This window comes from Lissotriton helveticus, chromosome 2_2, assembly GCF_964261635.1.
Source record: "Lissotriton helveticus chromosome 2_2, aLisHel1.1, whole genome shotgun sequence".
In the NCBI taxonomy this organism is placed as follows: Eukaryota; Metazoa; Chordata; class Amphibia; order Caudata; family Salamandridae; genus Lissotriton; species Lissotriton helveticus.
In genome coordinates this window covers 339,325,795-339,352,130 of record NC_136060.1, presented here as the reverse complement: position 1 = coordinate 339,352,130, position 26,336 = coordinate 339,325,795, and the positions used below count along the sequence as shown (strand labels likewise).

The 26,336-nt window shown below is 49.2% G+C and overlaps 1 protein-coding gene across 1 annotated transcript in view; it reads left to right on the top strand.

Moving 5' to 3' along the window:
• Positions 1-26,336, top strand: part of C2_2H4orf50 (chromosome 2_2 C4orf50 homolog) — a 264,277-nt gene that overhangs the window by 32,213 nt on the left and 205,728 nt on the right. Inside the window, exon 3 of the mRNA XM_078678890.1 lies at positions 25,351-25,407. Coding sequence (XP_078535016.1) covers positions 25,351-25,407 — 57 coding nt within the window. The remainder of the gene's footprint in view (positions 1-25,350; positions 25,408-26,336) is intronic.

Below are 26,336 nucleotides of genomic sequence, written 5' to 3'. Positions count from 1 at the left end.
AGGCCCAAGAAACGGAGCTACACATTTTTCTTACATTGTCCTAATTTTGCACAATAAATATTTCTGCGGTGACCTTTTGCACATATTTGCGTAAGTGACAATGTTGGATTAGTTTCTCCGAAACTACTTTATTTACACAGCTAGCTTCGCATAATATTATCACGATGCCTTGATTACCATGTACCAGGTCTCTTGATGCACTATGAACAAATGCCATTCTATCTTTATCCACGGGGCAACAGGGCTATCTACATATCCCATATCCATAACATCGCTAACCTATGCGCACCTCACAGAGACGCTTTCTATTATAAATAATGAGAATCCCAAGAGAATACCAGCTGACATCGAGAGTCCCTGCATGCTGAGTCTTCACCATGCAGCGGTCTGACATCTCTGTGAGGGGGTGTCCAGCTCATGACCAAAACGAGCTCCTACATTTTCTCCCGCCAGGTAATGGGGTTGGATCGTCCCTTGGGGGGATTCTTGGCTTCACACCTAAACACACTTTAGGTACATGCAGAATAGGGTTTACAAAGTTGGAGTATGACTGATTACTGCCTTGTTTGTATGCCTTCATGTATACACTGTTTTAGCACCATGGTAGAACTATATTTGCTGTTTAATCCTACGGTGCTTGTAATCACTTTCATGTGCTTCTGTCTACTGATTATCACAGCACATGTATTGTATACAAGAATAAGATTGGTTCAATAAATATATTGAAACGACCCACTGTGTATTCTCTGTATATTTCTCTGAGCACAAGTAAGCACAAGTGACTGAGTGAAAGGTTCGGATCTGTTTCCACGATCCCTGAGAGGTCAGGGTTGTCATGTTCAATGGTTGCCAGAAACCATTTGCTCCCTGTTCAAGTTAGGGGGGCTAGATAGCTGATCTCTAGGTCAACATATCCTGTAATAGTGCTCAGAATCAGTCTAGACACCTAACCCAAAGGGTATTTTGTCCAACAAACGATCAAGTCCTACGGATTAGTGGGAACTACACAACACTGCATCCCTCATCGCCTTTGGAATCACTAGTGTGTGATGCACCCTAGGTAGAGGTTCTCGCATCTCTAATTGACGGCAGGCTCGATGACAATGTCGGACTCCGCATCACAGCCTCACAAATGTTTGAGACTGACGCATCAAAGCCAACCTCCACCAGGGAATGAAGGCCATCACCGGCTGGATGGAGGCTAGCCGCCTTAAGCTGAACATAGACAAGATGGAGATTCTCATCCTCGGGCCCAATCCCTCAGCTTGGGGCGACTCCTGGTGGCCCGCATCGCTGGGGACACCCCCGGCACCTACCAACCATGCACGCAACCTGGGAGTCATCCTCGACTCGAAACTTACCATTACCAAACTAGTCAATGCTGTCTCCTCCACCTGCTTCAACACCCTCTGTATGCTCCGCAAGATCAACAGATGGATCCCGACAGACACAAGGAAAACAGTCATCCAGGACCTAGTCAGCAGCAGACTCGACTACAGAAACGCCCTCTACGCCATAGCCCCGACCAAGCTCATCAACAGACTGCAAATAATCTAGAATGCTTTGGCACGCCTGTTCCTCGACGTCCCGCGCTGCGACCACATCACCCCCCACCTGAGGAACCTGCACTGGCTCCCCGTCGACAAAAGAATCTCCTTCAAGCTCCTGGTCCACGCACACAAGGCACTCCACAAGACTGGCCCAGCCTATCTCAACAGTCGACTCTCCTTCTACTTACCCAACAGGAATCTTCGCTCCGCAGTCCCACGCATCCGTAGAACAACAGCCGGAGGCAGATCCTTCCCCCACCGCACCGCCAAGACCGAAGACCTTCTAACCTTCAGGAGACGACTCAAGGCCTGGCTGTTCGACCAGTAGCAACAGCACCACCCCCCATTCCCCACCCTCAGGGCCTTGAAACCCTTGCGGGTAAGTAGTGTGCTTTACAAATTATTTGATTGATTGAGTGATTGATCATCCTGACTGCGCATTGCATCCTGACACCGAACTTCGCATCTCAAGCCCCATTGACGGGATCCTCAATGTCAAAGCAACAGGACCTCGCACCATAGCCGTACCCATGTATTGCATCAGCTGTGTGACGCATTTTCTATACGGATCCACGCAACGCACCACAAACCAGGATTGAAGGTACTTTTGTTCAGTCGGCCTGCACTCCATCGTTGTTGGCCTGACCTTCTGACTTTGTCCGAGTACGGTGCAACCAGATATCTCCATTTCCAGTAATTGAATTTTTGTCTTTCTGGTCTTGTTTTAATTTTTTAACAACTACTCTGTTTCTCTAACTCTGTTGTGGTCTCCTTTTGCTGTGTGTTGTTACTATATTACTGTTTGAAGTGCTGCAAAAATACTTTACACATTACCTCTTAAGTTAAGCCTGACTGTTCTGTGCCAAGACACTAGGGATTTGGGCACAGTTAAATTTGGGGTCTGCTTGTGCTTTACCCTTACAAGGATTGTAGTTGCTGATTGACCTAGGCTCACACCCCAGTCAATCAACATCCCAATTTATTACACCGGTGTTCAGATGTGAGGATTGGGTTTGTGTTTGTGCAGTGCCCTACAGTAATTTTGTGTTACACTACCACCTCACGTAAATAATCTAAGACCACTTCGAGTAAATTCTCCCAAATTGGCCTTTTCGACTTTCTAAACGTCCTACTCTGTCTGTTGGGCCTGAACCCACCTCTTCAAGCATGGAGTTTGAGCTGGCAAACATGGAGTCCTACAGTGTGACTTGTAGGAAAATGAAGTATTATGTGGTGATGCTGGTTAGGCCTCACCATGTAATACTCTCACATTCCCTTGGATGCATAATAATAAATTCTTAGGTCAGTCCTGGTAGTGTGGCAAAGCGCAGTCAGGCTTTACTAGAGGAACATGTGATAAGCATTTCAGAGTACCAGCATGGACGATAAGTAATTGACATACATTGAAAGAACTCTGACACCAATTTACATAAATAAAGCAGATTTTTATATTAATCTACAATCCAATGAGTATAACCGGAGTTATTGATTTTACCAACAGTATAAATCAGTGCAATTCAATTCAGTAAAACTTTGTCATTGCAGGTAATGGGAAAGAGCACTAGTGACAATCGGTCACTTGCAGTTTGAGTTACGTGGGACCCATGGGGGGTTTAGGTGATGCGGGTCCCAGGACCAAGCCACAACAGTAAGTTTAATTTTAGCTGACTCAAGAGGACCCGGTGCAGAGTTGTCCTTGCTGTCCTTGGTGCTGACGCTGGAGCCGTGGGAGAGCTGGGTTTATCCCTTAAAGGCTGTAAGGTCAGCAAGATGATAGGTCAACATCCGGAGGTATGGGGAAAAATGGTGGCCTTCTGAAAATTGCTGGAGGTCAGGGCTACACTACATTTCTAACAATACAGTGAACCATATGCTTTTTTAAGGTCCCTCGGAGGGCTCAATGGCAAGCAATTGTTTGGTTCTGTGAGTCGGTGTTTACCTGCTGGCTGCAGGGGACTAGTGCCACTAGTCTAAGGGAGTCTGGATCTGCCTTTGGTGCTTAAAGGGGTTCCTCTGTCTGGGGGAGCCAGTCTTTGGTTCCAGGCGAGTCCCAGTCATGCAGTTGCAGTTTGGTTGCCACAAGTGCAGGTTGTCACACCTTTGCTTTGTGTAGGTCCTGAAGTTGCAGACTCGGGTCTATTTTTGGTTGCAAGTCTTCACAGATCTGAGGTTCTGGTATTAAGGGTGTCCCTTAAATCCGAGTTTTAGGTATTTAAGGGGTGTGGGTGCAAGTGGGCAATGGGCTACTAGCTCCAGTGGCTAATGCGCTCCTGAGGTCACCTTTTCTACCCAGAACCCTCCAATCTGCCACTTTAACAATGGCAGAAACCTTCCTCAGCTTTACAGATCATGTAGCCCACCTTAGGGGTGTGGCTAGATTTCTGGGGGGGTACACCTCCTGAATAAATAATTGTCCCACCTGCCTAGGTGCAAATGTGTCTGAGGGTAGAGAGAGGGCAGCTTCCTCTTTTGGGAGTCAGCCCACGTGTGTTATCAGAGGCGGTGCATGCTTTGAAACTCACTGCCTTGATGTGCTACTTTACTAGCCATCCTATCAGGGAGGGAGGAGTTACCTCCTTCCCAGGCAGTCCTTTGTTTCTGACTCCTGGGAGTGTTCGCACTGCCTGGCAAAAGGTCAAATGAATGTCGTGTTGGTAGCAACTGCAGTCTGCCAGTCACAGCCCAAGAAAGGCTGGGACAACCAGATGGACAACCTCAAAGGTAGCCACCAGGGTACATGTCACATCAAACCCAACATTGGATTAATGTCTGAGATGAGGAGGCATGTTGTTTGATACCAAACATGACCATATACGGTGGTACCATAATGGATCTGGCAAACTAGGTGGTGTCCGGGAGACAGCCCATGTTATCCTATTGACTGCTGATCACATATAGCAGTCTGTCATGGAAAAGGCTACTATAGGGACATATTAGGTAGCACTAATAGGTCCACACCATCAACAAACAACATCTTGCTACAGCAACAGAAAGAGATGAGGAGATGGATAGCCAAGGAGAGGATTTTGACCTCAGTACTCAGGGCCATCAGCCTACTGATGGGGATGACCATTCCTGAATTTGGAGCTCCATGCCAGGCCATGTATCAGTGTCTCTTCCGGCTACCTGTCCCCAGAGGTACTGGAGGAGAAGAGGAAGGAGATAGACGTCAAGCTGGTAATGGCGAGGCTCGGGATGGAAGAGAAGAAACTGGCAATGGAGACATGAAAGCTTGAGAAGGCCTTGGAGGAGAAAAAGTTACTTTTAGCTGATGAGCTGAGTTTGATCTCAAGGCAAGCAGGCAGGGTCTAGCAGTGAAGGTGGCAGCATACCTGCAGTATCTGAAGGAGAGAATAAGGTCCACATTCTGAAGGATTTGTTGTCCAATTATGTGGTGGAGGTGACATTGACAAGTGGTTTTCTGCCTATAAGGTAGCCCTGAGGATTCAAGAGATCACAGAAGAGCAATGTGGGGGGGGGTTGTGGAAACATATACCTACAGTAGGGCAGGACACACTTCTTATTTTAGAAATTTGGGACCCAATCAGGTACTCTTCCATGAAGGTCATATCGATAGATAAATTTGGGCAGACCCCTGACAAGTACTGTCAAAGATTCAGGGACATCCAGAAGCTCCCCAATCAATCCTGGATAGATGTGGTGGACTACTCCAGCAAGACACTGAATGATTGGGTGCGGGAAAGAGACATTAATGACTACAATGGGCTTTACAATCAAATGTTGAGAGAGCACATGCTCAGTATTTGATTTCCAGAGCTGCACCAGCACCGTGTGACAAAAAAACTGACTGACCAGAGGAGGCGTACCTCTGGGCCAGCACCACAGTGTCCAAAAATATATCTGGGCAGGACTCCCACAAGGGTGGTCAGGGGTCCCATACGAAGAAAGAAGGGGGAACCATTTAAAAAAAGGAGTTCTCTAAAGGCCCGCAAAATAATTCCCTAGGAGGCAGTGGTAAACCGTCCCAGTCTGAGCCTAAGAAGAAGGGGTTCTTTGACAATCAGACAGGGAGGTTTGTACACCAGTGCACAGAGTGCTACAAGTATGGACACTCCAAGGGTGATTCCAAATGTCCCAAGAGGGCACAGCCCCCACCGGTGGGCAGACACCTTGGTTGGTGATTATAGCGCTTGTGAAGGAGGTATTCCAATGTAGCTGTGCAGGGAGACAGAGGTGACCCTATTGTCCCTGGGGATAAGGAGATGGTGCCAAAATCCCATATATGATCTCACAGCAAGATCTCAATAGGAGAAATTATTATTACCATCGTGGGTACCACGCCACTATATCATACACACAAAAGATAACCAGCTGGTGTCCTAACTAGAATGTGAATATGGGTGTGAAAAAACAGAACTAAAAATAGCTATTGCTTTTTTAAAGACGAGAACCCTCACGTACCCTAGGGTGACATGCTTCATCATTGGGTTCCCTCTTGCACACAGTGCCTGCAAGGTGCACAGAGTGGGCTACAACTCTCCCTCAGGAGAGAAGCGTGAGGTGTTTTCTACTCCAATGTTTTATGTGAGTGAGGGGCAGAGTGCAAAAATAATATCAAAGGTGAATTAAAACTATCTTATATGGGAAAAAATATTTTAATGAGTATCACCTATGGACAGAATTAAAAGACAGTGTGAGCGATAGGTGTATAGATGTTCTCTATCTGACTAGGTCAACATGTTTCTGCCTGGATGACCAGAGGTTCGTGGCATTCTTCAGGACCAACATCATGTCAGTCTCCGGCCTCTATCCACAGAGAATAGGAGCCGGGACTATCGATTCCCGTGACCTACATATATAGAGGACCGGCTAAAGGTAGAGGCAGACAATCGGTCTGAGACTGAAAACAGACCAGACTGAAGTTGGTTCACCCATAGAAATAAGTATGTTTTTGTTTTCACATTGTTAGCAGACTGACATTGAAGAACCGGGTTTTAGAACCCAGCGGCGCCAGGGACACGCCCAAAGTCTTCGGGTTCTCCTGTCTTGGCAAACAGGGACACGGAATACTTCTAGGTGGCGTCAGAGATCAAATTTATTAGCTGCAACTAGTAACAGTAATCTCAGCAATACAACACGGTGTACAACTCAAGAAACTGTTCAAATTTCATAGAGCAAGACATCACCTTTTATACACAATATTCTCATTATAAATGTACACCCACTGCGCAAAATTCTGACCAATAGGACACATTTTCTAACTGAGTATCACATTAACAAAAACCCAATTTACAGTAACCCAACCCAAAAGTTAATTATTAGGACTGTCCCAAATTCAATCTTTGCAAGCCGGACAAATTTATAATTGAAAAGCACAACCCATGTAATGTCAGAACATAAAGGAAACAGTAATAGATGCTGGACAAGATAAAACATGTGCAAGGAAACTAAAGGTTAACGAGGTCCTGAACATTGATTGGCAATCTTAGACAACGATCAGCCAGAGAAATTGGCTTTGTGAAGGGTCAGTTTCAGGTGAAGAGGTCAGCGTCCTGCAGTTCACTCACAAGTCTGAAAAGGGCCTGTTTAATGCACACATGAACAATGAGGCCCATGCAACTTTGTTCGTTCGGTTACCTCCACGGCCTACATGAGGGCAACACAAAACGGGGTTATGAACAACGCAAACAAAATGGAGTCCGGTCCCGAAAACCACGGAACCTCACATGACGTTGGTCCTGAAGAATGCCAAGAACCTCTGATCATCCAGGCAGAAACATGTTGACCTGGACAGATAGGGAACATCTATACCCCTATCGCTCACACTGTCTTTTAATTCTGTACACAGTTTCAGGAGTTCTGATTTACCATCTGTAGGAGAGTAGGGTCTGCTATCCTATGGTCACCCCAAATTTTTGCTTTTTGCTTCACTGGTTTATGACTTAATGTGGCTGTGGGCCTGCTAATCAGACCCACAGCCTGCTGTTCTCTCTCTAAATTAATGCCAATGCACATTAGGTGCATTACGAAATTGGAACTAGTTCAACTTATTGGCCCCTGTAACACTGTACCCCAGGTACCCAGGGCATAGGTGCTTCCAAGGCCTACCAGGGGCTGCAGCACGTATTGTGCCACCCCTGGCCTGGCCTCCATATTTGACACAACTGGCTGATCACTCAGCTGGGGTAAGTCGGTGTAATCACCCCTTACTTAGGTATAGTATGCCTATATCTAACCTAAAATGGACACATATGTTCCTATCAGCCACTCCTATGGAAGGCCTCTTCAATCCTGGAGGCAGAGTGCTTGGAAATATGTGAGATAGTGCTCTGGCATGAGCTGAGCCTGTCTGCAGCTTTCGGAACCAAGTCCTTTAGTTGTTCTATAATACTGCCATACCATATTCTCTTAAGTGCATTATGAACCTCGCGGTTAAATGCTATCTTTGGTTTGGCTGTATCAAAACATGTCGAGTAAGGTGTCATACGAATTGGAATACTACCCTCTCGCCAGTTCTGGCGACGGGGGTAGCATTCCACCCTTCTAGAGGGGCACGACATGTACCTAACCTGAACCCCGGTTAAAGTTAAACGTGAGCCTCAGCATCACAAAATGGATGCTGCCACCACAGACACAAGTCTGACCTCCTGCTGCTGGGAGTCCTTCCAGCGAGGGAGGCTTGGACAAACGGTTTCCTGCCTTGGGAGGTGCTAGCACCACCCCAGACAGGATTTTGTGTATTTGGTAGGACAGGGCTGAATAGAATCAGACATGCCTGGGGCACACAAGGTGTCCCTGTGCATATGCCAGTTCAAACCGGTGCTGGGGCTCTCCAGCCCCAGTCTTGGCGCGAAGCTGGACAAAGGAAAGGGGGTGTAACCACCCCCTTCCTGGTCCCACCCAGAGGAGGGACCTAGCAGGTATTCTGGCCCCTAGATTTGGAATAAGAGTAGGAGCTGTATCCCAAGACTTCAGATCATCCTGAACTCGACTTGAAACTAAGAAGAAAACTGGACTTCGACATTCTGCTACACAGAAGACTGAAGAGAATCTCCCGTGTGGCCAAGGAGTGACCACCCTGTGAATACAGGCACCAACCAGCAACTCAACGTCTGCTTTGCCTCCGCCTCCCGCCGGAACCCGAGCCCAGAGCCTGACAAGACCCAGACTCCCAGACATCTCAGAGCCCGATCCACAGTCCCAGAAAAGAAGAGACCCGTGGAGGCACCGAGAGACGTGGGACCGGCCATCTTGAAAACCCCCGGGAAGCTGAGAAGCTGACTGCGCAGCACCCGAGGCACCCTCGACACTGTGCTTTGGGGTGTGAGAAGCCCCACCACCGAGCAGCATTCGCACCGAAGATCAGCCCCCCAGCATCTCCATGATCTGCGTGGGGCCCTTTTGCACTTTGCCACTCGACGCGCCATCCCGGCCACTTGCCACGTGGCTAGCGGCCATCTTGGCGACTAAAACTACAAAATAACACTGCTGGTCTGGTTGCTCCAGACTGGCCCTTGCTCCCCTGAAAAGGAGCACCCGCTTTGACCTTGCTGGTCCGAGTGAGAAGCTTGTATCGATTCCTGCATGGCTTACATTAGCCAAGGCCTGTTTGCTCCGATCAAGAAGCCGACACCGCGATCAGCAAGAGCCGTCATGGGACAACTCGTGACCAATGCCTGGACATCCTTGACCTCTTCGTGTCCACGTGGCTGCAGAGACAATCTTCACCTTTTCACCTGTTTGCACCCGACATCGCCTGGTTCCATCCTGGTTCCACGGTAGTCACTGGCTAGTGACTTTGAACATTGTCCCCTCTGCTTTCAGGTCTTCACATCTTCAGATCCACCCTTGGATCCACCAGAACTCTCCTCGACGACCCGCCTGCAGCATCTTCATCTCCAGGCACCATCGACCTGCACGACGAAACCCGACACGACTTGGCACCTGTGCACCCGCTTCCTGTGGGTGAGGTAACTCAGCAACACCGGTGTTCCTACACTGGTACACACCTCTAGTGCCTAGCTCTAAAGTTTTGTCCTTCTAGGTCAGTCGGAAGGTTCCTAAAACACTAACTTTGTAACTTTTACGCACCATTGACTTAACATTGGTGCATGCGTGCACTTTAAGCACTGCACCCAAGGTCCCGCGGGCCTTTCCCGACTTCATCACTGCTAGTCCCGAACAGCTCCAGCGATTCCCCAGGCCCTAGGCCTCCTTCCTGTCCCATTGGTGGTTCTTATACCACTATTTTAGTATATGGTTTAAGTGGCCCCTAGGGCTCATCCATATTGTGCAACTTTTGTGTATTTAAACTGTGTTTTGTTTTAACGCATTTGCTTCTGTGCTCATACAGAGTATAGGGGATATTTTGTAGCAAATAAATATATATATTTTCAATATATATCTGTGTGGTGTCCTTTCATTTGGTATTCAAGGGGATTGTGTATGGTAAAACAGCTTGCTTCACATGCCTTTACAGAGTTTAGCCTAAGACTGCTTTGTCCACGCTACTAGGATAGCTGGTCTATAAGGTTGACTTACAACCAATCATCATACGGGTTGCTTGGCATGGTACAAGGTGATCACTAGAACTAGTGAGCATCATATACCAGGCCAACTTCTCACACCGTCCACCAGGACATGCCGGTAACTGGTGTACCTCTATTTCAGATCACCTTTCTCCCCTAGTCCTTCGGTGTGCCAACTTTATTTGCTGGGTAACCTTAATATTCACTTAGAAGACCCGATGTGTCGCTAGGGTACTATACTCATTGAAGATCTGAATGTATCAAACCTGGCTCTCTGCAACTCATTTCCCACTCATGAGGCGGGGCATCTTGTGGACCACATTTATTATAATTTAGGGGATCTATGTACAGAAGCACCTGTTCTGCTTCCTTGGTCTGACCATCTGGCTTTTCCTTTTCTCATTTGAATTCCTCCTCGATTGTCTGCAGGCCCTCTCAAACCTACGATCAAGTTCAGGAGTTAGTGTAAGTTAGATGCCCCAGCTTTGAACACACTTCTTCGTAGCTCCAAACCAGGCCCAATACAGAAGGTTGAAGCAGAGCAGCCTTTGATAGACCTTTGGATTGGAAACACTTTGGAGTCTGTTCTCCCTCTGACAACTAAGACTACAGTGAGGTCACATCTGACATCCCTTTGGTTTAATTATATGGTTCATCTATGAAAAAAACACTGTAAGGACCTCGAAAGACTGTGGAGGAAAACACATGAGTCGGAGGCTAAAGCCAAAGACAAAACTGGTATTACTGAATATCATGCACTGTGCAGAGGAGCGCGAACATCCTACTATTCAGAAAAAAATCCAATGCTCAGAACTGTCCTAAGACACTTTTCAGTGTAGTCAATGAATTGTCTGGTCGAAGTTATCTGGCCCCTGCACGTCTTCTGTCTCATTTCAAATGTACAAAACTAGCACTTTTTTTGTAAACAAGGTAGCCACTATTTAATCGCAACTGGCAGTAAACACTAGGGCAGGTTCATGAGTGGAGGACTCTGATAGTGTAATTCAGCAGTCTCCTCCACTGAACCTGCATCCCTCCCATTATATGCCAGGTTTGGTAAAAAAAAATGGAGTCATTCCAGTCTATTAAATCAGGCTCTCCTCTAGACCTGCTTCCTCAAGTCAAGCTGGGGCTTCTTGATTCTGACTTGCTGCAAGTGGTGGTAGACTTGCTCAACTCCCCACGATATTAAGATTGTGTTCCACGGTCTTGGAAACATGCCATGGTCCTCTCACTTTTGAAGAAACCCATTCTTGACCCTACTAACGAGGCTAACTTCAGACCCATCTCTTTGCTGCTCCTTTTCTTCAACATTTTAGAAAAGCATATACATGTATGACTTACCCCTTTTGTGGAAGGCCAGCATCTTCCCTACCCCTCTCAATCAGGCTTTCGATTGGGACACAATACGGATTCCACCCTCCTGGGGGTCACAGAACATCTAAAATGACTCTTGGATGAGGGCAGTATAGCCACACTGATTCTGTTGGCTCTCAGTGCGGCCTTTGATACAGTGTCCCACTCCATCCTTGTGGACAAATTGAAGACTGTGGGCCTTGTGGGAACAACCCTAGCTTGGCGCCTCTTTCTTGAAAGATAGATCATTTCAAGTCATTTTTTCAGATACTAGGTCTGGGAGCTATGCCCTGACCTCAGGTGTACCCCAAGGCTCTGCACTGAGCCCTATGCTGGTCAATCTTTACGTGCGCCCCCTTGCGAATGTTGTGGAGAGCTGTGGTCTGACACTGGTTTCCTACGCTGACGACACTCAAAATATTTTCTCTTTGTCATCCCCACAGAGGCCTAACCCTGAGTCTCTCAACCTCGGTCTCAGACGGGTTGCCTCGTAGATGGAAGGCAACTGGCTTAAACTTAACAGTGATAAAACTGAGGTTATAGTTTTAGGTAGGAACTCACAGCTTCGGGCCCCAAAGACTTGCCTTGGGGTCCCTTCCAAAGTTAAAAGTTTGGGTTTTTGGCAGGATGAGACTCTGTCCACACGTCGCCAAGTTACCTGAGTTGCATCCACCTGTTTTTGATCAAATTTGTTTTTATTGGCAACAACATAGTACATTACGGTGATAGGACAATTGCAATCTTCCAAACCTTGTATGCCCCACCCAGGGCTCCCGGCATGGGGCTCTAAAATCGTGAGGCCTTGGGCCATGTGTCCATGTATGCAGTGGAAGCCATTATCAAGCAACAAGAAACACCAACAAACTCCCTTCCCCAACCCCCCACCCGTAACCCCTCCCAACTCAACAGCAGTATACCCCGTCCCGTCCCCCCTCCCCGGTGTGTTCTGCCGAGGCCTTATTAGGGAATCACCTGGGCTGTCGTCGTTTTGTCGTCTGTCCTTGAGCTTCTTGAGGTTTGTGGAACTCATCAACTAGCCTGAGAACTTTGAGATATTTGGGGCATGTCAGCTCGTGGGATTCAGTGGTGAGTAGTGCAATCAAGGGTGCCCAAATCTCCCGGAAAGTGTCCGTGGTTTGTGTGAGAGAGGCCTGTATGCGCTCCATCCCCATTATAAACCAAATTTTGTGGAGCATCTCGTGTGGGAGGGTTTGCGCGAGTTGCCCCACAGTGAGAGGATGTGTTGCGTCGCTGCGCCCACTGCTAGCCCCATCTGCTTCCCACGGAGTGATTTGAGTGGAAACGTCAATTTGTTAGGCAGACCTAGAATCGTGTACGCCGGGAAGCGCGGAACCTCCGTTTCAAAGTGTAAATCTATATCACTCAGTACCTCCTCCCAGTAGTCCAGCACCTCTGGGCATTCCCACAACAGATGGATCATGGTCCCAATCTGCCCGCATCCCCTCCAGCACTTGGGGTCTCGCCTAGGGTTGCTCTGATGGAGGCGTTCCGGAGTCAGGTGCCAGTAACAAACCACTTTGACCGTGGCCTCCCTACTCCCCATGTTCCTAGCCGTGTGATGGGCCCTGAAAAATATATCGAGCCATTCCTTGTCCGAGAGCGTCCGCCCTAGCTCCTTCTCCCACCTTTTCTGCCCCGCTGACCTAGCTACCGGCGCTGGTGGGGACAGTAGTTTGTAGAGTTCGGTGATTGCCCTCTTATAGTCTGAATTGGCCAAAAGCCACCTCTCAAAGGGTGTGAGGAAACGGCCCACCTGCAGGGCGACGTCTTTGTGAGTGAGCCAATGTCTTAGTTGAAAATATTGGAAGTTGTGCCGGCGTTCTATCCCGTAACTCTCCTTGAGAGCCTCTAACGTCATAAAGCCCTGCCGGTCAAACAAGTGTCCTGCCGAGCTACATTCTGTGGACCGCCACTAAGGAAAGACGATTGGGGCCGTCCCGGGGATGAACGCCGGATTATCGAATAGGGGTGTCATCGGCGACGGAAAGGAGGTGAGGTCTCTAGTTGTTGCTACCGCGTCCCACACTTGTAAGAGTGTTCTGGTGATGGGGGATTTCCTGATATATGCTGGTCTGTCGCGTCTTGCCAGGAATGGGACCCGCCACAGTGGCATACCGCCATAGCCCTATCTTGAAAGAGCCACCTTTTCTCCGAGGTTGGTCTGGACCACTCCAAAAGGTACCGCAGCTGGGTTGCTTGGAAGTAACGATGCAGGTTAGGGACCCCCAGCCCCCCTTTGGCTTGCGACCGCGAGATGAGATAACGCCGCATTCTAGGGCGTTTCCCGGCCCAGACATACTGCTGTATGGTGTCTTGCAGTTTTTTAATCATGCCCAGTGGGGGAATGACCGGGATGGTCTGAAACAGGTATAGCACCCTCGGCAGCACTGACATCTTGACGGCGGCCACACGGCCTAGCCATGACAACGGTTGGTGTCGCCATCGGAGGATATCTCCTTGAATACGGTGAAAGAGCTTTGTATAGTTACTTTCCACCGTTTGGGCTGTCGAGGGAGACAGGTCTATTCCTAAATATGGTAGTTCCAGACGTTCTTGTAGCCCTCCGATCCGGAGCGAACCTCTATGAGGCTGTCGCACATTGGACCCCAGCGGTAGGATCACAGAATTCTGGATGTTCATCTTAAAGCCCGAGACCTTCCCAAACTGCTTCATTTCTAGCAGAAATGCGGGGATCGAGACCCTCGGGGTCTCAACAGCGACTAGGATGTCGTCTGCGTACAAGCTGATGGTCTGTTCCTCGCCTCCGAAGGTGATACCCTTGATGTTCTGGTTATCTCGCACTCGTTGGGCAAACGGTTCCATGTAAAGGGCAAATAACATCGGCGAGAGAGGGCAGCCTTGCCGCGTGCCTCGTCGGATGTCCAGTGGCTTGGAACCAGTCCCGTTCACCCTAATAGTTGCACAGGGGGTCGCGTAACAGCTTGCTACCCAGGCTCTGAATCTCTCCCCAAACCCGAATCTCGACAGTGTCCTATCGAGGTGAATCCAGTCCACTCTGACGAACGCTTTTTCAGCGTCGACGGACAGTAGGGCAGCATCCGAATCGTTGTAGTGGGCCTTATCGATCACATGCAGCAGGCGCTTGGTGTTGTCTGCGCATTGACGTGAGGGTATAAAGCCCGCCTGGTCTGGTTCAATTATGCCTGGGAGGCACGGCCCCAGCCTTGCAGCTAAGATTCCGGTAAAAAGCTTCAGATCAATATTCAGAAGCGATATTGGCCGGTATGCCGCTCATTTAGAGGTGTCTTTTCCGGGTTTTGGCAGGACGATTATGTCCGCCTCGAGCATCTCTTGTGGTATCGAGCCCGGGCCTTGAAATGAGTTAAAGAGTTTCGTTAACACCGGGGCCAGAAGTTGGCAAAAGGCTTTGTAAAAGCCCGCGGAGAACCCATCTGGGCCTGGCGCCTTGAGTGGTTTAAGGCGCGCAATAGCAGAGACCACTTCCTCCTGTCGAATGGGAGCGTCCAGCGCCCCGGAATTCGCACCATTCAGGGCGGTTACGTTGGCTTCATGCAAATACTCTGTTCCGACCTCTTCCTCCAAGGCCGGATCGGCCTCGTATAGCTTGGCATAAAATGCCCTGAAAGCCTCGGCTATGTGCTCGTCTTCGCAATGCTCACTTCCGTCTTCCTCGCGTATGACTTGCACCTTGGCCTTGACTGTTTGCGCTTTGAGTGTGCTAGCCAGCAGGGGACCGGTCCTATCTCCCCCCACATAGTAAGTGTGCTTGAGGCGTAGAGCCGCATATTCCACCCTGTCCAAGTCAAGACTTGCAAGTTGTGCTCTAGCAGCCTTGAGTGCCCCCCATACCGCAGGCATGGCTACCTCACCTGTGTCATTCCTGCTAAGGTAGTCCGATATATTCTGGGAGAGTTGCTGCGCGACCCCCTTACGCGTGAGCAGGGATTCCCTGAGCCGCCACCTACCTTTGCGTGAGTGGATGTGGGGGACTTGCAGGTGTAGTAGTATTGCGTCGTGATCGGAAAGGGCCGCAGGGGTGACCTCCACGTCCTTTACCATAGGGGCCGTATCTGCCGAATTAAGGAAGTGATCTATCCTGGCATATGTCCGATGTACATGTGAGTAAAAGGTGTTCCCCGGGGCCGTGTGGTGTACCTCCCTCCATGCATCTCTGAAGCCCCTGCTGGCGAGCCAGCACTTCCCTTCTGTAGAGAGAGCACCGGAGTCGCCAAATCTGTGCCCTGACCTGTCTAACACATTATCCATCACCAGATTCAGGTCCCCTCCCACCAGTGTATACTTTGCCGCTGCCCCCAGAACCTCCGACAACGCCCCCGTGAGAAATGATTCTTGCTTAGTGTTAGGCGCGTAGATGGATCCCACTGTAAACTCCACAGTACCAATGCTAACAGTGTGCGCTAGCAATCTACCCTTGATTTCTGCCACCTTGTCTCTCACCTGACCCTTGAAGTAATAGCGAACAAAATGGCCACCTTGCTTTCTTCTCCATAGTGGAGGAGTAGAGTTGCGTCGGGAAGGCCCTGAATCGCATACGATGCCAGTCCTTTGCCAGCAAATGTGTCTCCTGTAGGAGGCAAATTGCAGCGCCGGAGTTCTCTAAGTAAGAGAGCACCGCCCACCGTTTAATTGGGTTGTTGAGGCCCTTAACATTTAGAGTTAGGACCTGCAAGGTATCAGACGCCATTCGGGGGACTAGGCCCTACCCCGCTACCATCTTGCCTGTGCCGGGTGCGCCCACGGGCTCTCGTGTCTATCGCCACAAACCTCAGTACAGAGCCCCCTTGGGTCCCTGCCGTTCTTGCCTCCCTGGAGCGAACACCCCGGAGCCCCCCCCCACCTCAGAACTCCCCGAACGCCAGCTGGCCCTCCCCCTCGAGATCCCCCCAGCCCCAACTACCCCCCACCCCCTCTTCCCCGAACCCAACTCCCACTCCCCAACCGGTGAACATTGTCCCAGGCCTATACAGCAACAGTTCAGGCCTGTGGTAAAGTGTCAATGGAGGGAATATGTGGCAATGGCGGCCTCGAGGCCCCCCGTCCCGCCCACCCCCAACGTGGTGCTGTGAAAGAGCACGGGCATAGTCCTGGTCCCTCTATGCGGCTCCTGTGTCCTTGGCGACTTCCTGAATTGCTGCCTCGTGGCCCTGCGCCACTGTTTCTGGGTCAGGTTTGAATCCTTTCCTGGCTGCGCGACGTCGCCTCACTGTCTGCCAACCGTCCCTGGACTTTTGCGACGCCGTGGAGAGCGCGGATCTTGGTTCCTTGTCATCGTCTGACTCAGCGCCCTCCGGTTGGATACCCAGCAGAGAGCAAGCGTCCTTCAATGACCGCAACTGGTGGAGGGAGCCGTTCCATTTAAATATAAGTCTGAATGGGTGGCCCCAGGAGTAGGAGACCCCTTTGTCTCGTAGAAGGTAGTGGCCACTCTGAATGCTCGCCGTTTCTGGAGGGTGATTGGGGAGAGATCTTGGAAGAGCTCCACTGTGTGACCCTTGAAGGTGATGGGTTAAGCCTTCCTCGCCGCTTGCAAGATGCATTCTTTAAGAGGGTAGTCCGGGAGAAACGCCAGTATATCCGGAGGGGGAGCAGGCGCCCTGCGAGGGAGGCCCATCCTATGGGCTCTGTCGATGCGAATCACAAAGTTCTCATCCTCCTGCAGAATGTCCCGAAACAGCTCCTGTAGGTACAGCGTGATGTTGTCCCCCTCCGCCTTAGATTGCACATTTCGAACCCTAATGTTATTGCGTCTCGAGCGGTTCTCAAGATCTTCGGTGTGAGACTGCAGGTCTGTCTGCTGATCGTGCAGTCTGAGGATTTCCTGTCTCAAAATGTCCACCTCCTCGTCTCTAGCGTGGCCGGAGGTCTCTACTGCCTCCACTCGTTCTCCGAGCTCGTCAACATCCTTACGCAGCTCCTTGTAGTGTCCCGCCATGTCCTGCCTGAGGGTTTGGATGTCCTCCTTCAGGGAGGTAAAGAGAGACTTCATAAAGGATTTCGTAGCAGGGGCATCCCCCCCTTCGTGGTCTTTCTCTTTGGGCGGCATGGATGTTGTCGGTTTGTCCGGGCTCTTTTCCCCTTTCGATGAGCCTTTGGACAACATGTCGTGGATTGTGCGTGTCCCTCTACGAACACCTGAGGACATCGTCTCTGGGCTCCGCGCGCTGCGCTCTCCACTGCCTCGAGCCCCGTATGCGTCCGGCCGTTGCCGGCTTTCCCGTCGGCACCTCTGTGTAGCGACCGAGGAGTCCGCCCTCGGCGTGGTCTCACGCAGCTCAGCCCAGTGTGCCCGCGAGGGTCCTCCCGAGCCCAGGCCGCCCCTCCGCCGTCCGCGTTGTCACACAATGCCTGTTCTCTGAAAGGCAGCCCCGCTTTCCAATCCGGCGTCTCTTCTTGCCGGGGGCCCAGCTTATCGCCCCTCTCTGTGTGGTTCCCCCCCTCGTGGGAGGAAAAGGCGCGCTTCCCTGGTCCCAGGCCGTTGCGGATGGGCTCACGCTGGGCCTCTTGTAGTGCTTGGGCCTGGTCCAAACCCTTCTCTTGGCCTGGCCCTCACATTCCTCTGCCGGGGGCCCGGTCCCTGCCCCCCGACTGCCACCTGATGCCGGCAGATGGTCTGTGGTGTCACTGCTGTGGGCCTGCCGCCCCTGGCCCAGAACCAACTGCAGGCTTTGATGTTCCTTCCCCGACGTGTGTCAGTATATGGGCGGTGGGTGCTTCGGGCCGCAGCGTCCGCCGGGGGCCCGAACTCCCGCTCCCGAGCTCCTGTGGCCGGTCGCCCTTGCTGCGGACACCTCTCTTCCTGCGCCGGTGTTGCCCCGCCCCCGCTGCCTCTTGAGGATCGGTCCGCCCCCTCGCGTCGCTGTGCAGGCCGCAGCCGGGGCCTCAATTTAGCCCACCGATGGAAGGCTCCTCCACCACTCGCCCGGGCGCGGCGGCACAGCTCCGGCTTCGCGCCCCACCACTCTCCACCTCACCTCACTCTACTTCGCAGCGGGGTCTCCGCCAAATCTGGTGCTCTGGCCCTTCCCGTGGGCCGTCGCGCTCCGCTGACTGGGCCAGAGCCGGGGCCTCCCTTTGCGCCCCCTGCGGCCTGGCATCTCTCCTCACCGCAGGGGCACGCCGCAGCTTGCCGTGTGGGAGTCCGCGATGTTCCAGGCAGCCTTATTCGTGTCCCGGCTGCAGGCCCCCTAGTCGGCCCTGCCGGCGTCTTTGCTACCGCTGCTGGCACGTCCCCTCTCGGCCTCCGGCCACCAGGCCCCTCGGGTCTCCGCCGCGCTGCCGGCCCACGTCCCGTGCCCAGTCCCGGACACGCCGATTCTGGCTTCACTTGGCTCCCTCGGTGCCTCCCCCCGGCTCCCCACTGGTTGCACCGCCGATGCGATTAGCGGGAGGCAGGGAAGCCCGTGGAAACTTTGCTGTGAGGGGGATTGGACGAGGAGCCTCCGGCAAACACGTTTTCTCAGGCCGCCATCTTGGCCACGCCCCCCATCCACCTGTTTTACTGTAGTGAAGTGGGTGGGAAAAATTATTTGGATTATTCCTCACTCAGCACAAAGAACTTTGATTTAGGCCCTGAAACGCTCAAGGTTCTCTATCTGGAGCTGACAACGCCTGCATTTTCTGCCTGCAGGTTGTGCAGAATTTAGCTGAAAGACTCCTTGCTCAGCTTCCAAGACATGCCCAGACCTCCCCTATTCTCCGTGAGCTGCATTTACTGCCAATTGAAAAGAGAGTGAGATGTAAAGCTCTTTGCTTTATGTTTAAAGCTAGAGCTGGACTCGGACCTTGATGTGTAAAGGAGCTAGTCCCTCCTATCAACTGTGCTGGAGACTGAGATCTGTGAATCAGTGTCTTTGTTGTGTGCCTAGAATCAGTCAGGCTATGACTGGGGGATGCTCATTTGCATACTTAGGTGCTAAACTTTGGAATGCCCTACCACAATTCTTAAGACACTGCACCGCTCTGCTGCTATTCCGCAAATATCTAAAAACCTGGTTGTTTTAATTCTTGCCTGATCCCAGCAGCATCTCTGCCCATGCTCAGCACTGGAAAACCCATTGGGTAGCCGTATGCTCTATAAATGGAAAATTAAACGAAGAGGATGCCCTTGAGCCAATCACAGAGGACATTGCTACCCTGGGTGACCAGGCTGAGCTTGCTGGTTGGCAAATTGTGGGTGGGCCCACCAGGGAGAAATTCTGCAAGGCTCAGAAAGAGTGACCCATGCTCGAGGGCTTGTGCTGGTGGTTCCCCAGTGTTACAAGACCTTGCTACTAGGTTTGGTTCATGACATACCCCTGGCAGGACATCTTGGACACGACAACACCTTTGCCAGGCTTGTTGCCTACTTCTACTAGCCCAGGATGAAGATGGCCTCAGACGCATTCTGTCGTCCCTGTCCTACCTGCCAGGCCAGTAGAAAGTCAGGGAAAAAAGCTCAAGGCTCCCCTAACCACATTACCTGTTGATTGCTCTCCCTTTGAGAGGGTAGGCATTTACATTGTTGGATCCTTAGATCCCAAGACAGCCTTAGGCAGCAGGTTCATCCTGCTCTTGGTGAACTACTCCACTTGCCACCCAGAGGCTATCCCTCAGAGGTTGGTGACTGCACCTATGATGGCCGGGGCCCTAATGGAAATTTTTACATGTGTGGTGTTCCCCAAGGACGTAGTGTCAGACAGAGACACTGAGTTCATGTTAACGCACATGAAGTCCTTGTGGGACAAGTGTGGGGTTACCTATAAGTTCTCCAAACCCTATCACACCCGAACCAACTGTCTTGTGGAGAGATTCAAAAAGTCATTGAAAAGTATGATAATTGGCCTACCTGGGCCCCTGAGGTGTAGGTGGGACATCCTCCTTCCATACCTTCTCATTGCTTACAAGGAGGTACCACAGAAGGGAAGAGAGTTTAGCCCTTTCAAACTTCTCTATTGTTAGGGGACCTCTTAACCTTGTGAGAGAGGGGTGGGAGAAAGCTCCTGGGAAACCTCTTCTGGATGTGGTCAGCTACATGATGGCCATCCGCAACCAGATGCACAGCTTCTGGAATAAGGCAGAAAGTCATCTTGAGGCAAGTCAGGAGGATATAGACGTTGATGCAACAGGACCTCTCACCGCTGCCTCACCACATTGCTGAATCGATGCATCACGTTGGCTGCACAATACATCTTCAACGTGGATCCATGCAAGGATCAGCAAACCAGGATTGAAGGTACTTTTGTTCAGCTGGCTTAACTGAGTCCCTGTAGCCAGCTTGCACTCCATCGGAGCCGGCATGAGCTTGTGAATCTGTCCCGAGATGGCACAACCAGATTTCCACAGTTGGTGCTTTGCACCTTTTAGCGCTATTAACTTTAGAACATTTAAAATTCTATATTCATGGTTCTACTAATTGGAATTTGGTCATTCTGGCCTTGTTTTATTTATTAAAAAACACTCTTATATTTAATCTGTTGTGGGCTCCTTTGGTGTGTGTTTTTATTTTATATATTACTGTTTGAAGTGCTGCTCAACTACTTTACACACTACCTCTAAGTTAAGCCTGACTGCTCTGTGCCAAGCTACCAGGGCGTTGAGCACAGGTTAATTTGGTTTTGCTTGTGCTTTACCCTGGCAGGGATCGTGGTTGCTGCCTGATCAGGGCTCACACTCCAGTCAAACAACAACCCAGTTTCTTATACCAATTCTCCGGCATAGGGGTGGTCCACCATTATTGCTCTTCAAGATCCCTTCAGAGTTGGGGCAAGCCACTGGTTACATTTTATAGATTTCTAGCTGAGGAGAATCCTCCACTGCAGCATTCATTACCATTTGGCAAGTTCCAGTTTACCCCCAATACTTCTTTCATCTCTAATGGAACCTCGAATTTGTCTAACTGCTTATGTGCAGCACACCTAACTGATGTAAAGAGACAGGAATTCATGAATGATTAACTTTCCCTCCTATCAGTATGCTGACTGATAACATTCTTTAACAAACTTTTAGAATGTCAGATCCTTTTTTATGCTTTCATCACCCTTAATGAATTGTGAACCTATTTAAATAGTTATTTTATGGTTTTATGTAGCACTTACCTGACCCTGGCTGGCACGGAGAGTGTTTTCCGAAGGGAGGAAAAGCTAATCTAGGTCAAACAAAGGTTTTTTATTTATATTTCCTGCTATGCCACACTACTATTCACCTACTTTGAGGCTATTATTTAATGGTGTGGGCAGGTGTTTGATATGACAAAGTCTTCTGTAGATGGGTGTTCATTTTTTCTAGCCCACGACAAGGATGCTAATTGTGGTACAGTGGGGGGAGAGGCTTCCCAGTTCAGAAATCCCTAAGTGATCCTGGTCATCATAGAATAAGTCTTCATGATTGAGTCTATAAAGATGACAGTCTCCTGAAGTAATAGCAATAAACATTCATTGATACCCAGCTGGTATCCAGGCCTTATGCAGCTGGGCCCTATTTGGCATGCCATATTATCTCTGCATTCATTGTGCGTCCATGCATTCAGTCTTGTTTCACAGCTGGAGCAGTGCTATATGTTCTCCCCTTCAGATCATTACAAGGGCACAACTTTGTTGTCCTGCTACCTCATGTCTGTAACAAATCATTTACCTTCACCTTTATTTGTTTTTCACCCTCAGGAGCATTTACCTAGCTCCCTCTTTCATACCGGAACCATATATGGCTCACATTTTTCTGGGGTGTGCCTGTAAGGTGGTTTCTCAATCGCCACTACGCCGGAAGGCTCGTTCCATTTGTCTACACTTCTATGGTCTACCCTTTCCTGTTAAAACAGGTGTATACCCTATCAAACTTTCCTTTCAGTAGCATACCAGAGTGAGTACCTTGTTTGGATGTTCAGGCCTGCTGGCCGAGGGGCCTTTCCCTAAGTGGTATGCTCCAGTGAACCAGAGGACCTGTTCCTTCTCTGCAGTGTGGGTTTAAACCATTCTACCAATACTTTTTTCTCAGTCTGAGTGTTGCTGAGAGTAACGGTTTCTGTTTGCAGGATCGCCTTCCTCTCGCGGTTATCACTTGGCTGGGGCTCCCCGCTTGGAGGCCTTACTCAATGCCCAACACATCAGTTGCTTCAGCTTTCATTGTCGCTGCTATGAGGACTGATTCCTCATGTCTGAATCTCTTTTACAGTTGTTCTGTATATTGGGGTATGTTTAGGGCCCTCAGTGACACTTCTCCGTTAGCAGAGAAAATGACAGAGTGGCCTTCATGCTCCGTGGCTGCCTATGCCTTCTGATCTGCAGTGGTTTGTTTAATTATTTTATGAAAAGCATCTTGCTGCTGCTCCTCGTACGTGCTTCTCAGGTATATTAGTGTCCAATCCTAGATCAGGTCTTGTGGCACATGATATAAAACATGATTAGCTAGTTATATTCCACGTTGACTTGTTCCTTTTTGCAGGGTCATCCCAGAACTTTTTTCCTTCCTCCTAGTATTTTTTCTGACCTGGTGTTGGTGGTTTTAGGACTCTGGGCACTTCATCACTGCTGTCCAGTGTTAAAGTGCATGTGTTCTCTATGGTAAACATGGTAAGATTGGTCTACACCTGTTTGGTGTCTTTAATTTAGCTATTGGTCCCTTGTAAATTGGTATTTCATATACCCGGGGCCAGTAAATTAAATGCTACTGGTGTGCCTGCAGCACTGCTTGCGCCACCCATCAAAGTAGCCTTTCAAACCTTGCTCAGGCCTCTGCCATTTCAGGACCTGCGTGCGCAGTTTGCTGCCGCTAGACGTGGCACATAAAGTGGGTGCCACGTCTGTGACTCCTCTTTTACTACATATCAGTCACCCCTGAAGTAAGCCCTAGGGAGCCCAATGGTCAGGGTGCACTGTAGGAAAACGGTAGGTTATGTGCCTTAACTGTGTGGCATGTCCTAGTAGTGACAAACAGCCTATTTGGTTTCTCACTAGAGTGAGGCTGCCCTCTCATAGGAATGCATTGGGGATTTCCTGATATGACTTTCAGTGGTAATTCCTGATATGAGACAGGGGCTGGGGAGGTGCCGTGGCTCCAGAGGGGCTGGGTGAGTCAGCGGTAGGCTGAATAGGCCGATCTGCATTTGGAGTAGTGGGAGGAGTGGCACCTGGACTTGAATAGGACTGTGCCAGCCTTACACAATGCTGGCTCTGGCCCCCTGTGGTGTTTCTGGGACTGGAGCCCACACTAACAATGAGGGTTGTCGTGCATTCTAAAAAGAGATGTGTAAGTGCCCCCCAGAACTGATATGGACTAGGCACAGACCCTGTGCCACGGGGTAGAACAAATATATTTGCTATATAAATATTGGGGCTGTGAACCCATGTCTGGGCTAAACAGCTGGAACTTGGGAGAGTTCACTGCGTGGACTGCGGTGTGCCAGGAGGAACCACTGCAGGGGGACTGACCTGCTGCCTTGCTTGGCAGCTAAAGGGACTGCTGTTCTGCTGAGGAGATCTAGTGTGCTGGCCTGCCTGTGCCAGCTCTACCCTTGGCAGGTTCCTAGAGAAAAACGCTGCCTGCTCCCTGGTTGTGCCTTGAAGTAGGAGGCAGGCAGAGCGCTTCATTTTCTTCTTATGCCCTGGATCGGGGCTTAGAATCCTGCGGGATTGCTGTCCCGGTCAACCAGAAATCCTATGTCTAACATTCCAGAACATTGTGCAGCTGCATTTTCACTTGGTAAGATGTGTGGTTATGTTACAAAGTTCTGGAGTGGTCATGGATTTAATCACTGTAGAAATGCAGTGTTCAGGAACCTAAAGTCAACAGAATGAAAAAAAACTGTTTAGTTTCTTTGGTTTTCATTCATTGCCTTTCCCTCTGCTTCATCAACAGCGCATCTCTTCATAAGGGGTCAAAGTGTGAGGGATTTCAGTTCTATGACACCTGTAATTTTGCAGAACTGATATCGATGTTAGAGATGGTTAGAGATGGTCAGTTACGGCTAGTGATATTTCAAAGTGGTGAAACTGGAAAGCTACCCTTAATTACACCAAGGGGATTTAGAAACTTTCTCTCACAAACAAATGTGTTAAAAATTAGGTCAGATAGTGCACCTCACAGACCAACGTTCACATATATTTGTTTAAAAAAATAAATTAGGGTCTGAAGAGGCACTCAAGAAATTTGACTCCAGCTACATGGTGATTGGCTGCATTACAATCCATGCTCTGTTGATCACACTGATAGTTTGAATCAGAGCTTTCCATTAGGTTTGGAGGGCTTTCGTTCAGTGCTCTGTTCCTAACGGCTATGATTTGAGGCTGCGCTTCTCTAGTAGGGTGCTATGAATCAGAGGTCCAAAGAGCACAAGCTGCACAGATCTGATGGGCCGACTGTTCAGAGATAGAGCAGTTTGTATGTATTTTCCTTTTCACTCTGAGTGCCTGGTAATGCATGGTAGATGCAACGCTGCCGATTCTCTGACCCTTGGATTGACAGGTTAAAACTAGTTGTGGCACCGCCACAATTTCCTCAGGGGCATTCCACCCTTATAGTGGTGCTGCAGAGGGGCCAGGCAACACCACCACCTCTCCCTCACATATCACTTGTCTGCCAATCAGGTGTTCCTCATTGATGAGCATTCTGTGTAATAAACTAGTTATTGCTGTATGCATTGTGCCTTTTGAGCAAAGTCACACCTATTGGCTTTGCCAGGGCACGCTTTTTCTTTGTATATTATGCCTTGCGTATCATATCTTTCTTCTTATTATTAAACATATTTTCCTGGATGCTCTAAATCATAGATTGTTGATCTGTGCTCTCTTTGGGTTTCACAGATATATCTGTAAAGATAAAGCAATAACATGCTTTCTAGTTAGCGCCTCAGAGTGAACGACTGAACAACATTTTGTATATTGTGAAAAGTGTTTGTCGCAAATTACCCACTGTGAAATTGGTACGATGTTAACACTCAACTTTTTCCCATGTGTTTTTAGTGTGGTAAACGTCTGAAAAAGCGGACAGAAAATGAACTGTTTTCACATCCCTTGAAGGTAATGTACCAGATTGAGATTGATAATCTTTCATTAAAATTATGTTAAATAAAAGCAAATAACTGTTGAAAACACGGCCACATGCATCAAGTGAATTTGGAGTCGCAAACGGTGCGAATCGGAAAAATCGGCCGTTTGCGATTCCAAATTCACTTTTTGGTATGCATGAAACAATTTTTAAAGAACCGCAATTTTTTGCATTTCCCAAAAATGCGATTGCATTTAAGGAATCGCATTTGTGTGATTCCTTAAATGCAATGCATGAATTTTTTTAAAAATGCGATTTCGGAAATAGGAGGTGCAAATTAACACGAGGTTGACCCTCGTGTTAATTTGCGAAATCTTTCAAAAATGCTCAAAAAAGCATTTTTGAAAGTGTCATGTTACACACACACATGTCCTTTGGACATGTGTGTGTGAAACTTGCACTTAAAAAAACATTTCAAGGGTGCAGGGGGGGGTCCTTTGGACCCCCCTCAGCACCCTTGAAATGCATCAACAAATTGCGATTCGTAAATTTAAAAAATGCAAAAAGGCATTGATTCCTATGGGCCTCTAGGCCCATAGGAATCAATGTAATGCCATTCCTTAATTGCGATTCGCAATTAAGGAATCGCAAATACAGAAAATTAAGAAATCCTAAAAAGTTTAAAGATTTCTTGATGCATAGGATTTTGCAATTCCTAAATTGCGATTCCCTAATTTTCGCAATTTAGGAATTGCAAACTCCTACAATGATGCATGTGGCCGATATGTTTTGCACATATAAAAGGTTGGGCCCATTAACAGTTTTTTGTCTCATTTTCCCCCCTATTCATATTAAGGTTTGCATTCCAATTGTTTTACACACTTCAAAAACTAACAGTTGTGCCTTTTAAACTGACCCAGGTCCTATATAAACTCTTTGGGGCACATGCATCAAGCCTTTT